The sequence below is a fragment of the Pinus tabuliformis genome, chromosome 5_2 (assembly GCF_031772625.1).
Source record: "Pinus tabuliformis cultivar Carrire ecotype Pingquan chromosome 5_2, CPIR1, whole genome shotgun sequence".
NCBI classification, from domain to species: domain Eukaryota; kingdom Viridiplantae; phylum Streptophyta; class Pinopsida; order Pinales; family Pinaceae; genus Pinus; species Pinus tabuliformis.
In genome coordinates this window covers 373,001,767-373,019,472 of record NC_142306.1, presented here as the reverse complement: position 1 = coordinate 373,019,472, position 17,706 = coordinate 373,001,767, and the positions used below count along the sequence as shown (strand labels likewise).

The 17,706-nt window shown below is 39.6% G+C and overlaps 1 protein-coding gene across 1 annotated transcript in view; it reads left to right on the top strand.

Annotated features, from left to right (window-relative positions):
- Nucleotides 1-10,806, top strand: part of LOC149159008 (uncharacterized) — a 66,903-nt gene extending 56,097 nt beyond the window's left edge. The window contains exon 4 of the mRNA XM_089434153.1: nucleotides 10,410-10,806. Within this exon, the coding sequence (XP_089290279.1) occupies nucleotides 10,410-10,604 (195 nt within the window). The 3' untranslated portion in view covers nucleotides 10,605-10,806. The remainder of the gene's footprint in view (nucleotides 1-10,409) is intronic.
- Nucleotides 10,807-17,706: the final 6,900 nt, after the last annotated feature.

Here is a 17,706-nt window from a genome sequence, read left to right as displayed (position 1 = left end):
CAAGATGGTGTTGGTCGCTTCATTCAGTGCTGGAAATGGTGAAGATGTACATGGACTATGTTTTCTGTCATACAAGGATATGTTCCCTCTACATGAGTGGCAAAGTCTCTCCATGAGACGTTCCGCTACAAGAACTATCACTCACAACAGACCTCCTATCAGCATGACATAAACTTACACATGGTGACAATGAGTATCCCGCCATCATGGCAACAAAGGGATCTCAGTCAAAACATACATAACAATCCATGATGAATACATCTCACATGAAACAGACACAAAGATTCTGCGTTATACATCAAGCAGGAATCAAAACAACATAGTACATCTCACAGCGAATGATCAAAGAAGTACATGACAACAACACTCCATATACCTCAAATTTGCTGATGGCTGAAGAATAGAATACTCAGCTGCTGGATCTGAATGCACCATCGAAATTGTGGAGTCGAATGGCATAGAATCGACTGTCCACACTCTGAAATTTGACACCATCACTCCAATCTGGAAAATGGCCGAAAAATAAAAGGCTCAACTACAAAAACTGACTACACCACTGAATTTGTGTTTTCGAGAAGTGTAAAATTGACTATCCATTTTCTGAATTCTGACACTGACAAAATCTGGGCCTGTAGGAATATTTGAGATTCCCTCGCGATACTCCAAAGATTCCCTCCTCTAGGTTGACTGGAGATCTACAACTCAAATCAAAAAACTGATCTCGCCATTGAGATCCTTGCGAAATTTTGAGAAGAATGATTATAAAGTTGGTTGCATTCTGGATCTGAGAATTTTCAGCCTCCAAGGAATCTGGAAGATCCCCTCAAGATCCTCGAAGATTCTCCTCCGCTGGGAATCTGCAAATCCGCTGCTCAAAAGGCGAATGTGACCTCGCCGTTGCGTTCCCTGTGAAAATCTGAGAAAAATCACTGTAAACTTGATTACATTCTGACAAAATGAATTTTTACCTCCCAAGGAATCTTTTTAGCAGCTTAAGATTCTCTGCAAAAATTCTGTCTCGAAAAACGTGCCATCATGTTTCCACCTCTGTGGACTGTGTCATGGTTCCACTGCTTATCCGTTTCTCCGTTCCCCGTTCGGTGCCTCCCTTCTCTATGCAAATGAATTTGAAGGTTTAAATATAAATGGGCAAGGGAGTTTCCTAAGGAAAATGTCGTTGGCGTGTTGGTAAAAACGAACAAGTGGTTGAGGAGGGGTCGGCAGATCAAATCCCGCCCCTCCTATTTTTTAACATACTGATTTAAATTTAGGGGCGGTCAGCCCTTTAATTGTGGCATCCATTAACGTTTATGTTTGATATGATATGGTGTTGTGTATTAGCATTAAATGGGGTCACCGCATTGTGGTGGGCCAGCCCACGTGTCCCGCGCGGGTTCAATACCCACCGACCTCCGTATATTAAAAGTGTTATGGGGATGGGAGCGTGGGTCGGGTCCACCAGAGGTGGCCCGCCCAACCCAATATACATTTATGTTATGTTAGTTGGAGGTGTTGTCGCACAGATTGACACGACAACGCTCAGACCGGGAGCTGTCACTCCGATCCCCGATCTCTCTGTTTAAGCCTGTCTCCCGCGGCTAAGGGGGGTAGACCCTATGAGATGATGAAGACCAACTGTCAACCAGTTGGGTTGGGAGACACGAAGGAACAAGCACTAAATTGATTTTACTGAATTTAATAGACCAGTGCCTTATGGAGTTAATGTTTAAATGATTACTTGCCAGATGTTGTAGAAATATAAACCATGAACAACAATCATTTATCATCAAATAAATTGAACAATGCAAGATATCCAGTAAAACCACAATGTTCTTAGAATAATTAAAGATTAAGGACGATATCCAGCGATTAAAATTTTCGAAAGATAAATGCTTTAAACAACCACGCAATTATGAACATTAACCAGATATCATATTCATGCAGCTAATCTTCAAAATGATCATTCATGTGCGGACTCGCTTAACATGATGAACATTTATTCCACATCAAAAAAAATTGAATCTCAGCAGAAAAATGTGATAAGTCCCGGAGCAAAACTGAATCTGGAAAAAAATTTCCACAATTTTTTTTTTTTATGCTTTTCAAATACGGCAAAAAATTTGAAGCTAAGAAATAAAACTAAATAAAAAAAAAAACTAAGTCTACACTTCAGAAGAATTTTTTTTATTTTTTTTTTAAACACAAAAAAAAAAACTTTAAATATAATCTAAAGCTAAAACTAAAACAAAACCCGAAATTAAAATCTAATCTAAGACTAAATAAAAATTAAAGATTGAACCTTTTTATTATTATTATTATTATTATTTTTATTTATTATTATATATATATATATTTTTTTAGGTTTTTTGGTTTGATTCTAAAAAAAAAAAATACAAAATGAAACCTAATTCTAAATCTAGAACTACACCCTAATTTAAATTCATGAACAAAAATAAAAATATACACATATTTTATTTATTTATTTTTAAATCAAACAAGACTAAAAAATTAAATCTAAACTAAAACTAAAGCCTAAGATTAAAAAAAGGTAATCTAATCTAATTTAAATGAAAACGGATCTTTCAGCAAAACTTATAAAGTTCTAAACTATATAAAATAAAAATAAAATCAACGTTAAATCTAACTCAAAAGAAAATGGAGTCCGTTTTTTTTATATATACATATTTTTTTTAATTTAAAAGAAATCTAAACCTAAACTAAACTGATCCTAGACTAAGCTATACCTTAAAAAAAAGAAAAGCGAAGACGTGACTTATGCCTGAATCACTCAGCAAAAGAAAACGATCACCACACTTGCTGCGTAATATACTTGCTTACAGTTTAACTTACGTCAAAACCTGAAACGCAAATACCTTACGGCGTTCACCTGAAAAAAAAATTCGAAGTCTTGCTTACTGCTCTACTGCGCAGATGATGGAGAAAAAATTGACGACAGCAAATTCGTTCTTGCTCAGGCGGCTACGAGATATCGAAAACAGATCTACGATAAAAACCTGGAGCGAAATGGTTCACGCCGGAAAGCTTTCAAGCAACCTGGCATCACACGCAGTCATGCCCACGCATAGAAAAATGAAAATCGATGCCTCACGTCAACTGGTTTTTGCGTAGACCTGAAGCGTGCAGCCTCCAGCAACCAGGCGGCGGTGAGAAAAACGCGTGGGTATTTTTTCAAGTTTGACGTCTGACAGGCTGACCAAATCGTAATGCCTCTGAAGCTTATGATATGCTCAGGTGACGGTGGAACGCACGACAAGCCTGCGAGCTGATCCCGATTGCCCTTGCGAAATACTGCGGTTGCCTCACGTTAAACACCTGATCAACGACAACGCTCTGAGAGTATATCAACCAATGTGTGCACATGAAATTCGGCTCTGCGTCCTCGCTGTTTTGTGCAGGCGGAATATTGTATTTGCAATGCGATGACCAGTATATACCCCAGAAGAACGTGCTTCTTCGTGGTGGCAGACAGAAGGAAATTTGCAGGCGGGAAAAGGCACGATCTTTTGCAAGAGCTTGGAAATTGAAGGACGTGATGGTAGGCAGGGGGGATCAATAGAATCGTTTATGGATGGCTGAGCTGGAGAGGAAGAGGGTTTGAATGGCAGATTTCGCAGCAAATGGGATAGACGTGAGGCAGTTGGCAGCCTGGTAGAGAGGCTCAGCTGCGCTGGTTTGAGTTTGCTGAATGATGATCTGACAGTGAGAACTCAGGAGCTGATTATCAAATGGAACTGATGTGAAAATTTTTCCAGATCTGAAAAACCCCTGGACAGCGAAACAGTGACCCTGCAAAACTTTCAAAACTTGTACCTGCAACCTACAATAACAGAAAACCCAGAAATAAAATATGCTAGAGACAAAACCCTAAATCCAACTAAATAATTACAGTATTTACAGATCTAAGGCTCTTTAGTAGCCAGATTTATCAATAATCACAGTGATATTATCAGAATTTAATTTAAATGTAAAACGCTTCAGAAGACTCTGCATGCATTCATATAAAATATTTCGAATGATAAGCCCGGGATCAAGAACTACCTGGGCTCTTTCAGAAAACACAACTCGGGAGTTGGCTGGTTCAGCCGAGAACTTCCCCTAACACCCGGTAATCTGAAAAAAGGATTTCCTGCACAGCTTAAATTCAACCATCAACATAGAAGGAGAAAACAATAGTGAAACCCCGATCAAATGGAGATACCTGCCAATATATTTCAGAATCTGAACTATCATTCAAAACCTCAAAGATCAGACAAGATACCTGTGCCTAGATCAATCTTCATTAAGCTATCATTAATGGCTGAAAATAAAATCATGCAGAACAAATAGAACAATCTTACAGCATTTTCAGAAGAGTAACACCAGCAAGATTTTTAACCCCAAAGTCTTCTTTATTGCACCAAAAAAATGAACTACAAGAGAGCTTCTTCAGCACAAGACTCCCAGATCTTCTAATCTCAAATGACCCCTAGCACCCTATTTAAAGGAAATGATCCCAACGACTAGTTCGATTGATCCATGTCGAAATGATCTCGACCGTCGATGAGGATCAAGACATCTCTTAATCTCATCCGTCGAATTTGTTAATTCATTAAAAAATGAAATTTTGCATGTATTTACTCAAAATATTATTATTTTATTATTTTTTAGGGTTTTTGCTTTATTTTATAATTTTTTTATTATTTATTATTACTTTTATTTTTTTATTTTTTTATTTTATTTTTCAGTTATTTATTTATTTATTTTTAATTTTTAATTCATTTTTAAATGGATCCTCGAACTTAGCCTTTGGAAAAATCACCTAGGACCTAGGACTTAGGACTTATGAGGGGATTAAAACATTTTCTAACCCTCAAGACACTTTACATCATGACTTTTACAACTTTACATCTCAAGGGGGAAAACCCATTTGACATAGACCCTCATAAACCACCCAGTTCTGCGACACAACTATAATCTAGCAGATTAACACACTAGGATTCTCCTAAGATTCTAATGACAAAATCCATCCCGGCTTTGGGGTTAGGCTGAAGGAAAACTCTGCCGATCATGGATCGGTGAGACAAAAAACCTTCCGGAACGTAGATTATCACTTAGAAAATTAGGTCCACCTAGGCAATTTACATACATGACTCATATCTGCTAAGATTATTTACAATTTATACATGCAGACTGGGTTTACAACATAGATTGATCAAGCTGTCGATGACTGCAGAATGGCACGGACATGTCGATCAAGCGCTACCCTTTTTGCAAAGAAAAGGGGGGGGGACTGCTATGGGCAGTTGACCGGTAGTGGTCAACAGGAGGGTCCAGTGGGATCATGGCCGCCGACCCTTTTTAATGTATTTTTTTAATATGAATGCGGTTGGGGCCGGCAAGGGTCATGGCTCGCCTCCTAATTTAATATATTTTTTCTTATTTTTTAATAATAATAGGCTATTTTTTATTTTGTCTAATATAACGGATATTAGACAAATTAAAGAGGGAACAATTTCGTCCCCTCTCGAGAGCTAAGTTCCCACGCCGGTTGACGGTGAATTTGTTGGACACTTAACCCTCACTCACTGCCCAACTTTGACCACAACTTTGACTGGCTCTATCTCCTCCATACGAGCTTAGATTTGAGTACCGTTCGCATCGTTGGAATCAGGGTGATGAGCACTTCGATCTAGTGCTAGTTTGGGAGCAATCTAACAACTTTGAATTTTGACCCTTTTTTAGTCCCCTTGGACTTTTGCATGTGTCTAGAGCCATCTGGATCAATCCTCCCCACTGGGGAACTTTTGGTCCTCCAAAAGCATGAAAATAATCTGCAACTTCTTCGTACCCTGTCTGCACTTACAAGTGTCTGATAAGTCACCCTTCCTTCTCCTTCACCTTTGTCCTTCAAAGCCATAAGCGATGAGCCGACACCTGCAACCTTTGCAAATTACATGCTTGATTTACAAGACCAACTAATGACCCAAGCATCCCATACTTTCCACGAGTTTATAACACATACTCGGTGGTCAAGTTTACATCAAAATGGAAACAATACCCCAGCTATGAAAACAAGGCCAAAATATCATTGTTGCTTCAACAAGTGATGGAAAACACATCATCACTGCAACACATGATTTACAAAAATAAGGCCAAACATTATTGTTGCTTTAACAAGTGATGGAAAACACATCATCACTTTCACAGTTTAAAATGCATCACAAAATAAGGCCAGACATCATTGTTGTTTAACAAGTGATGGAAAACACATCATCACTTTTACATTTTAAATTGCAACAAATGATTCACAAAAACACGGCCATGACAAGCTAACATATCTAGAAACCATTTTTCACTTATCAATGTGAATGGGTCACCCCCCTGTGGTGGCTTTGCTTGTCGAACGTCTTTTTCAACTGGTTCAAGTACCGACGCTTTGTCTTTAAGGCGTTGCTCTGGATGGAGCATCCACCACGTGGCTCTTTGATGGCCACCTCTGTCGTAATGACTGCAATAAGTCTTCTTCCTCTAGATCTGCTTAACCTGCTTCTTTCTCTGCTGTGGAGAAGGCCTTTCACGCCTCATCCTCTTTCATGTTGCCATTCTCTTCCAGCACTCATCAAATACATGGTTATGTAAACCACAAAAAGTACATGTTTTTCGATGCCACGTTTTACGTTCATCATTAACAAAATGACTGTAATCGAAATGAACATTCGAATATTGAGACTTGTTATACCTTTCCTTTTTGTCTTTGGTGTAATTATGGCGATGAGAGCTTGCCTCAACTCTTTCCCTGTAGTGGGAACTGCCATGGGATGATGGTGATGTGTCCCCATCATTCTCTTTCCTTGACGATTTCGACGATGTCTCAGAAGCATCTGACACCTTTGAGCATTCTCCTTCGGTGTATCCCAAGCCTGCAAATCTAGGTCTCTGCACAACCTCCAATGTCTGAGTTATGCCTTGGCTATTAACACCAAGTCCTCCTTCTTCCTTGTACCTCATCCTGGTAAGGAGCCTCATGTTTGTTCCTGTAATTGGTATCTCCACATTTCCAACTTGGTTGTCTTAGCGCATTCCCCAACTTCCTTCCCGACATACCCAAGTCCTGCGTGACCGGGTAATTCCTCTACTTTGATGGGGTTGACAATGCCTTGGCCATTAATGCCCAAGCCTTTTCTTTCATACCCCATTTTCCTCAACAGTTTGGAGCCAATTCCTGTGGTATGATTTTCAAAAACAGCAAAATCATCATCAGGAAACATACGTGAAGTCGGAGAATTACTTTTTACCTCATAGGGGTCACGTTGCAGCTTTTCCAAGGCCTCGTCCTTAGCTTGCAGCTGTCGTAACAGCCTTTGTTTCTCCTCTTTGTCTTCTCATAAAAGCATCTTCAATCCATCGTTATCTGCTTGAAGGCTCTGGTTGTTGTGCTTCAGTTCTTCCATGGCCTCTTCTATGGTTCGCAACTGAAGCTGCAATCACTGCTTTTCCTCTGTCACTTCTTGTAGAGCTTCATACTTGTGTCCATCTTTTGGGACACTCTGAGCATGGTCTCGTACATCACTTTGTCATCTTCCATCGCTACACGTTCGATTGTTCATGCTTTCAATTCACATCCACGCGAAGACTGCTCTAATAACAAACTTGATCCGAGTTTACTCAACTTCTGGATTTAACCAAGATCTTTTGCTTCCGTGATGTCGTTAGAATTGCATTTTAGAAGAGCATAAATGAACATACATGAATGCTTAATCAAATGGAAACATAATGACAATCAACAAATCATAGACATGAGACATTGATAACGGAGTTCGTCCAGTGTGGACTATGTCTTCAGGCCCGGTGTCAAGATGGTGTTGGCCGCTTCATTCAGTGCTGGAAATGGTGAAGATGTACATGGACTATGTTTTCTGTCATACAAGGATATGTGCCCTCTACATGAGTGGCAAAGTCTCTCCACGAGACGTTCCGCTACAAGAACTATCACTCACAACAGACCTCCTATTAGCATGACATAAACTTACACATGGTGACAATGAGTATCCCACCATCATGGCAACAAAGGGATCTCAATCAAAACATACATAACAATCCATGATGAATACATCTCACATGAAATAGACACAAAGATTCTGCATCATACATCAAGCAGGAATCAAAACAACATAGTACATCTCACAGCAAATGATCAAAGAAGTACATGACAACAACACTCCATATACCTCAAATCTGTTGCTGGTTGAAGAATAGAATACTCAGCTGCTGGATCTGAATGCACCATCGAAATCGTGGAGTCGAATGGCATAGAATCAACTGTCCACACTCTGAAATCTGACACTGTCACTCCAATCTGGAAAATGGCCAAAAAATAAAAGGCTCAGCTGCAAAAATTGACTGCACCACTGAATTTGTGTTGTCGAGAAGTGTAAAATCGACTATCCATTTTCTGAATTCTGACACCGGCAAAATCTGGGCCTGTAGGAATCTTTTAGATTCCCTCGCGATTCTCCAAAGATTCCCTCCTCTGGGTTGACTGGAGATCTGCAACTCAAATTAGAAAACTGATCTCGCCATTGAGATCCTTGCGAAATTCTGAGAAGAATGAGTATAAAGTTGGCTGCATTCTGGATCTGGGAAATTTCAGCCTCTAAGGAATTTGGAAGATTCCCTCAAGATTCTCCTCCACTGGGAATCTGCAAATCCGTTGCTTAAAAGGCGAATCCGACCTCGCCATTGCGTTCCCTGCGAAAATTTGAGAAAAATGACTATAAACTTGATTACATTCTGACAAAATGAATTTTTACCTCCCAAGGAATCTTTTTAGCATCTTAAGATTCTCTGCAAAAATTCTGTCTCAAAAATTGTGCCATCATGGTTCTGCCTCTGTGGATTGTGTCATGGTTCCACTGCTCATTCATTTCTTCGTTCCCCGTTTGGCGCCTCCCTTCTCCGTGCAAATGAATTTGAAGGTTTAAATATAAATGGGCGGCGAAGTTTCCCAAGGAAAAGGCCTTCGGCGTGTTGGTAAAAACAAACAAGTGGTTGAGGAGGGGTTGGGGGATGAAATCCCGCCCCTCCTATTTTTTAACATACCGTGATTTAAATTTAGGGGCGGCCTACCCTTTAACTGCGGCATCTGTTAATGTTTATGTTTGATACGATATGGTGTTGTGTATTGGCGTTAAATGGGGCCGCCGCATGGTCGCAGGCCGGCCCACGTGGACGGCACGGGTTCGATACCTGCCGGCCTCCATATATTAAAAGTGATATGGGGATGGGGGCGTGGGCCGGGTCCACCGAAGGTGGCCTACCCACCCTAAAATACATTTATGTTATGTTTGTTGGAGGGTCCGGCGAGGTCATGGCCACCAGTGCTTTTTAATGTTTTTTTTAATATGATGTGGTTGGGGCCGGCAAGGGTCACGGCCTGTCGACCCATTAAAATTTGTTTTTTTGTTAATATATAATTTGGAGTCGGATGGAGGTGGCAGGGGTCATGGCCTGCCTCCTAATTTAATATATATTTTTTTATAATAATAGGCTATTTTTTCTTTTGTCTAATATAAGGGATATTAGACAAATTAAAGAGGCAATAATTTCGCCCACTCTCGAAAGCTAAGTTCCCAAGCCGGTTGATGGTAAATTTGTAGGGCACTTTCCCGACTTTGACCGCAACTTTGATTGACTCTATCTCCTCCATACGAGCTCGGATTTGAGTGCCGTTCGCACCGCTGGAATCAGAGCGACGAGCACCTCGATTTGGTGCTAGTTTGGGAGCAATCTGACCACTTTGAATTTTGACTCTTTCTGAGTCCCCTTGGACTTTTGCATGTGCCTAGAGCCATTTGGATCAATCATGCCATACAGAAAATGCAGTTGATGTAGTTCTAATGTCATGAATGTGGACATCTAAGTATTCTGTTCAATTCATGTTTGAATTACTAGAATTTTATGGCACATACTTACAAACATTGTGCACTTCAATTAGTGGTTGTGCATGATTATGAACAATACACATCATAGCCTGCCAAAAACACAAATTTTCTTTGTTCAGTGCAAGGGCATCATAGGCCCTGAGAGAAATGTTTTGGATTTAAGAAAACGTTGATATGGGGAAAGTATACAACTTCAAAAGTATCCCCATATGAACAGTGAAAACTGAGGCTATAAAACTGCTACAAAGACGCAAGTAAAATGGTCCGACAGTAGGGATAAGATAAGATGGAATCTGTAGTTTAAGGCTTCAAACCCCATTTCATTAAGAATGTTGGCGCTGTATTTCATATTTTGGCTGTTATATTGCTGCTGAATAAAAAACAGAATGAAAAGAGGGCGAACTGAACATAAAATGATGCACGTGAACAGGCCTCTAAAAAGTTGAAAACCTGGTTTAATACTTGCAGGTACCTGTTGCAGCAGCAGTATATTATGAAGACATGTATGTTAACATCCATATTTCTCAAGATACGGCTTCACAGATCGCTGGCATCAGACTTTGGATAACAAATGAATTCAGGCATTCTGGCATTCATGACAGTGGAAGTCAAGTATTTGATTACTTAATGGGAATGTTGAAAGGGAAAAAGCCTGTCTTCTAATACCTTTTCCAGCCATGTGTTGTTTCTCTGGAGCAATTATTTCTAATAAGATAGATACATACATCTTCATTTACAAACCATTTATTTGACTACTCTTAGCTGTCATGTCTGTTTTTGGCTTACCATCTTCCTTTCACTTGAAGTGTCACATTACAGGATGAAGTGGCAAATGTATTTATCTTATATATGACATCAACTGAGTGACAGAATTTGTTTTTTCAATCATCAGTATCACTATTTCATTCATGTTCTTCTTTATAAACTATTTGTTCAACAACTCTTAGCAATCATGTCTGTTTTTGGCTTAGCATCTTCCTTTTCACTTGAAGTGTTACATTGCAGATTGAGTGATACATGTATTTATCTTCAGAATGCAAATCCTCTGGAATTAATCCACAGTAGTTATTTTGTAGGTCAATTTGTAGGTATTTATGACATCAACTTAGCAACAGAATTTGTTTTTAGCCCTCGATATCACAACATTTTTTTTTATTTTATTGTTATTGCTTGAATATTTTATGCAGTCTGATACTTTATTTAACTTGAACATTATATGCATATTAAAATTCTGTAGTAAACATATTTCCTAGTGCCTTTCCGCCATTTGATTTGCATGTGGCTATACCATATTATTTTGGGTGCAGACCTCCCAAGTCACATGAGAAGGTGGGAATGTTCAAGGTCCAAGCTTCGACGGTTCAAAATACTTGAAATAGTTTTAATACCTAAAAATTTGTTTAGAAATTACAAAGTAGAACTCATTTACTAATGCTAAGAATGAATAAATACGCTTTGACACTACTTGGAAAACTTAACATTGGCTTGCATTAGAATAGACAATTGGTTAGAACATAAGAACTCACATAAATCAAACTCAACTGATAGTAAGTTAGATGTGACATGTGACAGCTGCACATATTCAAGCAATGAGAAACAGTAGTTTCGAAACTTACAGAAATCAAACTCATCTGGTAGCAAGTTATATTTGACATGTGACAGCCACACACATGCAAGAAATAAGAAACAACTAATGCAGATAAAAATATATGAAAAATAATGTAATCTACATAACAAATAAGGACAAGATCAAAGCTGAAGAGTATAGATATTAAATTAAATTGAATAGAATGGGTACTATTACACTGTAGTGCCCTCTTTTGCTTTGACCTTTTTTTACTTTTCTTTTTGTATCTAGAGGAATCGGAAACTAGGTTGATCTCATACTCGCGTGACATGGGGTTGATTCCAACCATGACCACTATAACCTCTAAGTACCTATATATGCCTCTTCTATGGACACAAGTGAATCGAAGGGATTTGAACCTTGAACCTCCTTGCACATAACACTTCAATTTCATGGCCATCGCCAATTGAGCTGTGTTAGATTTTGTAGGATCGGACAGGTATTCTAGTCTCGATTTGTGTCTAAGAGGCTAAGGAACACAATATCTTCAAAACCTAGAAAAATTGACGTGCGGTAAGCTTGTGAAATGTCTTAATTAAATTAATTAGCCATCATTTAAATTTTTCCTAAATCTAACTTAGGAAAACTAGTTAATTAATGGGAATTAATTAAGAAAGATCGAGAATGCTCTAGAAACTCACATAGATCGAGTTTGAGATAATTTTAGCCATTGATGAAGATTTAATCATGGTCGTTGAAGCTCCAGCAAGAAATTATAAGAGCGAATCGATGGGATGAAGATAGACACGAGAGGGAGAGTGAATTATCTAGGCAGTGTGAATTTCCCAGTGCACAATGATTCAGTGAGGGAAGAATTGGATCCAGTGGAGGAGCATCAGTGATTGAGGGAGCAACAGCAAAGAGAATAGGAGAATTTTCCAATGTCTCTCCATTTCCAGTTTGGCAGGAGAGAGGAGGCCAAATATTTCTGCAGAGAGAGTTGCATAGCCAGTGCAAGTGAGTGAGTTCCTAGTAAGAAGTGTCAAAAAGGAGGTCAATTCAATTGTTGGAGGCCGAAAGATTATACGAGAGGCAGAGCGACTTCATTCTAGAGGCAGAGGTACGACTCATATGGAGCTAGCTAGCAAGTTGTATGATTTTCCCAGGGCAGGCAGTGTGAATTCTGGCAAAGCGAGTTGCCAATGAGAGAATTTGAGCAGGCCAGAGAGAGGCCAAATTATTGTAGAAGGGAGAAAATTTCTCCAAATTATTTTGCCAGTGTATTTTCCATAGGATTGCTAGTTGGGCATCCAGATTATTGTACTCATATTTTTACTGCTACATAATAATAAAATAAACCCTCATTTGTTGCACCAATTTTCCTTTCGGGGTTTTTCCAGGGACTATTAGTCCAAAATTATTGTGTCGATTTTATTGTGTGTGTGCATTATTTTCTCAGCTTCCAGTTTATTTTCCACAGCGTAATTTATTTTGGTGAAGATTGCAATTGTGAGTTTTTCAATATTTGTCGTAATAACAAATAGATTACGGAACAGTTAAAATATAAATTTCTAGTTAATTGAGATAAAAAAAAATTCACATGGTAGCAGAGCAATTTTGAAGAACATATCAAAGGCTCAGAAGTAAGAGGAGAAAAATTGTGTCGCTTCATAGAGAGATCTGGACACAATTTCTCTAGATCTCCGTAGGCCATCCAGGGGTGCGAATTGCAGAGACAGTGGGGTTCAATTTCCAGTTGCAGGTGCTAAAAAAGTTTGAATAGCCTTAGAAACAGAATTTGCAGGCAATGGATTTGTCAGGAAGCAATTCCGGTGAGCACATAAGTCAATTCATCGAGCAAATCTAGGTGCAGAAGTTTTGCGGCAAGGGTTTCAACTACAAATCTGTGCAGGGAAAGGAGGACAAAAGCACACTAAGATAAATTTCCATAATTTCTCAAAGGGTTTCCAGATCCAGTTTTCAGGAGGACATCCATAATTTCCAGAAGCAGAAGACCATAACAATTTTGACAATCAACCAATGCGAGAATCAAGAGCAGTGGATCATGTGCTAGATTACGAAGAAGGAATTCTGAAAGGTTCAGCGAGTTGCCTAGTAGGAAGAAGCAGACAGAGTGAGACTTGGAGAATGATTTCTAGAGGCAAACAATCCCAGATATGCACATTCCTAAGGGAGTGCTAGTAGCAGATGAAAGGCCAAGCAGTAAGAAGAAGGAGATTTCCAGTTTCAACCTCTAGGTTATTTGAGTTTCGTAGAGATGGCTGCAGTAGGTCTCAGAGATTAGATAAACTTAACGAAGCCTCAAACTTTGGTGTTTGGAAGGCTAAGATGTAATTCCTTTTGGATGAGCATGGCATGAAGGAGTTTGTGACAACATCCATAGTTGTACCCGCAAACCCTATCCATTTTCATGAGTATAAGAAGGATATGGCCAAAGCAAAAGGACAGTCTCGAATGGAGTCCAAGATCATATTGTTCCACATATTGCAGATAAGGCTATAGTAAAGGAAATGTGGGATGTTGTCGTGAAACTATACTAGGATCTGTCAAGTAAATATAAGATGATTCTCAAGGAGAATTTGAGGACCACGAAGATGCAGAAGGGTGAAGGCGTGACTCGTATCTCACCAGAATTCAGAATGTCCGATATGAGCTAGAAGTTGTGGGAGAGAAACCAGAGGAGTGCGAACTGGTGTGAATTGCTCTAACTGGTTTTACCAGAGAGTGGGGCAACGTTTTTGCAGGGGATTACTGTTAGTTTTTGTAGCATCAGAGGTGTTCTAGTCTAAAAACTTTGTGGAGAGGGTAAAACGCAAGAGTTCTCCATAACCCAGAAATCATTTCTAAAAATTCCACCTAGGAGTGTCTCAATTAGATTATTAGCCTATTTTTAAATATTTCCCAAGTGTAAACTTAGGAAAAGGGGTTAATTAATCAGTGTTAATTGAGAAACGTGAGAATTCTCCAGAAACTCACATGGATCGACTAGGAAAAAATATCATCCATTGATTAAGTTTTAATCTTGTTGGCATTATGACTAATGTGTTGTCCTTGATGGAAACCTACTTGATGAGTTGTCTTTTGATGGCAACCTACTTGATGAAGATGTCAAGAGGATGTGTCTACATCTGACAGAGAGTTTAGTTAAAGGCATAGTAGTCCAGGGACAGAAGAATGATAAAGGTGATGTTTGAAGAAGTATACGCGGGTTCTGTGAAACAAAGTCGTGTACATACGTGAGTATTAAGAGGAAAAGGCGTGTACAGTTTCCACACCATGGTATTGTGAAAATTCGAGAATCCCACTCGAATCAACTACTGTTGCAACTGATTAAACTTCTCCTATCTGTTAAACACTGAAACAAATTATTTATTGTTTCCTACAACAAATATCGAAGCTAACAAACTGCAACCTTCTCTTAATTTATTAATTTGTCCAAAACAAGAACATAGCAAATAGAGAAAGATGCACAAGTGACAGTGTTTTTTGGACAAATGTCCCCGGAAAATCCCAATGCAGGAAAACCAATGCAACAGCTCTGAGGGTTTTATATTATTAAGTAGTAGTTTCTAAATACAACTCTGGATGCCCTTCCAACAATCCAATTATAGAGAAAATAAATTGGCAGAAAAACTTAGTGAGGTTACCTCACTCTACCAGCCAATTCCAACTATTCTGGTAGTTGAACCAATTGTCCCCAGCTATCTCTGCGTTGGGCCTGCGTCAGCCCAACAGGGAAACGCCTGCCCTCTGGAGTAGTTTCCAGCCCTCCCTACTCAGAAATCTCAACTTCATGACAAATTTTAGATTTTTGCACTAGAAGAATGTGTTGCTTCTGCATGAGCCCTTCTGGCTCTGTGTCAGCTCTGCGTGGGCCCTTCTGGCCCAGCATCAACCCCTCCTGGGTATGCGCTGCCTCATCCTGGTGTCTCTTTGCCTCTCTGTTGTTGATCCTGGGTCCTAGAGAAGATACTTCAAGCCATCTATCTATGCCCCTCACTGCAAAAGCTCACTATTGAAAATCTCCCAGCAGTTGCTTTGCTTCAGAAAATCGATTCTCTGAAATCCCTCTATATGTGCTCTCCAAGTGTCCATCAAGCCTTCTCTTATAATCCTCTCATTGATCAATCACCGACGCAGGTTAGAATCTAATCAATGGCTAGGATCATATTGACTTGATCTCCGCCTTCTTCTAGAAGTTTCACCCATAATTTATATTAATACCCTTTAATTATTTTAATTTCCTAAGTTTAGAGTTAGGGTCCCATTAAAAATAATTAATTATTTTAATAAAATTGTCTCTAAGTGGAATTTCCCAAAATGATGTTTGGGTATTAGAGAATGCATGTGTCTAAGCCTCCCTGCAAATTTTGAGACTTAGAGCACATTCGATGCTACCAGAAATCAACACTCCCTCTTAGCGAGGAATGTGCTCTAGCAATGCACCCTACTGAAGCATCACTCTGTTCTGTAACATCTTCTTATGCATTGTTGATCTCTGACATCCTTTCCACCAACTACTGCGCAAATGTTGCATATGTACTGTTTCTAACCCTACCACTACATCTGTACTACAACTCCCTCTGAATTTCTTCATCTGTGTTGTTGTTGCCACCACCACTGCGAATTATTATTGCACGGCAAACTGCTGCTGCTATTGCATCAGCAATGGAAAAACATCCCAAATTACTGAACTAACTGTGTTCAGTATGATACCACATGAATCTTGGAGCCTGACTACTGCTAGTCTCTACGTTGACCCTTTGAATCTTCTGCGTTGTTGCCGACCTCTGCTCTGTGCCATCTGCACTACTACCAACTCTGCTCAGACTTTGACGCTCCTAGCCACTGGAACTGTTTCTCTGACGCTCCTCGGCATCATCCAACACTAGCCCATCTTACTACCTCTGATATGGGCTCCTGTAGCAAGGAATTGATCCAAGAGGTGGGCTCTTCAAGGATCCTCCCCATCTATAGATCTTTCGAACTACAACTCCAAATCATCCCACCTCCCTCCTAGAGGTATCTCAGCTGTCATGGCGAACTCCTCCTCCTCGATCTTCGTAGGCACCGCCTTCAGATCGTGCTTCTCATCTTTGTCCTTCTTCCTGAGAGGACATTGAGTTGCATAGTGACCCATCTCACCACACCTAAATCACTTGATCTTCAAGACGTCCTTCTTACGTCTATGTTGCTCCTTCTATCCCTTCGATGCAAGGGCTGCATTATCCTCCTCCTCTTAGGCTTTAACCCACTACTGTTGCTTCCGTCAAGCTTGCAATTGACCAAATCTCTTCTCAGCTCCTCTTGTTTGAGATTTGCCCACATCTCATCCTAATTTGGCAAAGTCGCCCTGCCCAGGATACTCTTAACAAAGACTTGCCACTCATCTGAGACAGAATTGAGGGCCAGTCTCACCAACTCTGAGTCTTGAGGTGTAGACCCCACAATAGATAACTCATCACGGGTCTCTTGAAGCTTCGTGAGGAATGGATCCAGACGCTCCCCCTTCTACATCTGAGCAAATCTCAGCTTCTGTTCAAGGTACATCTTCCGCTACTCTGAAGATCCTTGATATAACATAGACAATGCATCCCACATCTCTTTAGCAGTCCCTCTGCTAGTGATGTGACAGACCACATGATCCTTCGGGTATTATAAATACCAAAGGTCTTTACCATGGTATTGAGCCCAACAATGGATATTTGATCCCATCAAAGAATACCATCGACATTAGTGTGGTTTTGACTAGTGGTATTGGACAAGGCCTAAGCTATATAAGGAGATGAAAATCAAAATACCTTTGTGTGCAAGTAATGAATATTTCATGAATAGTTAGATCTGAAGCAAGTGTGCATGTAATGGACTATTAATGATTTGTTTGATCTGAAACTATGTATGCACCCGGGAATTTGATGATGGATTAGATCCAATAGATCTGAAATGACTATATTGATAATGGATTGAGTTGATCTGTAATATTTATGTCTGATGCATGTTTTTATTATGTATGTCAAGAGATGGGTTTGTTCTGAAGGTTTGATGTGCAGCAAAGTTATAAGTCAATAATTGCATATATGTACGCGGGTTCGATAAGTTGAAAGGCGCATACATACGCGAGTTTAATGTTGGTAAGTCGCGTATCGATTCAGATTTGTACACGGGTTTGATTCCTGA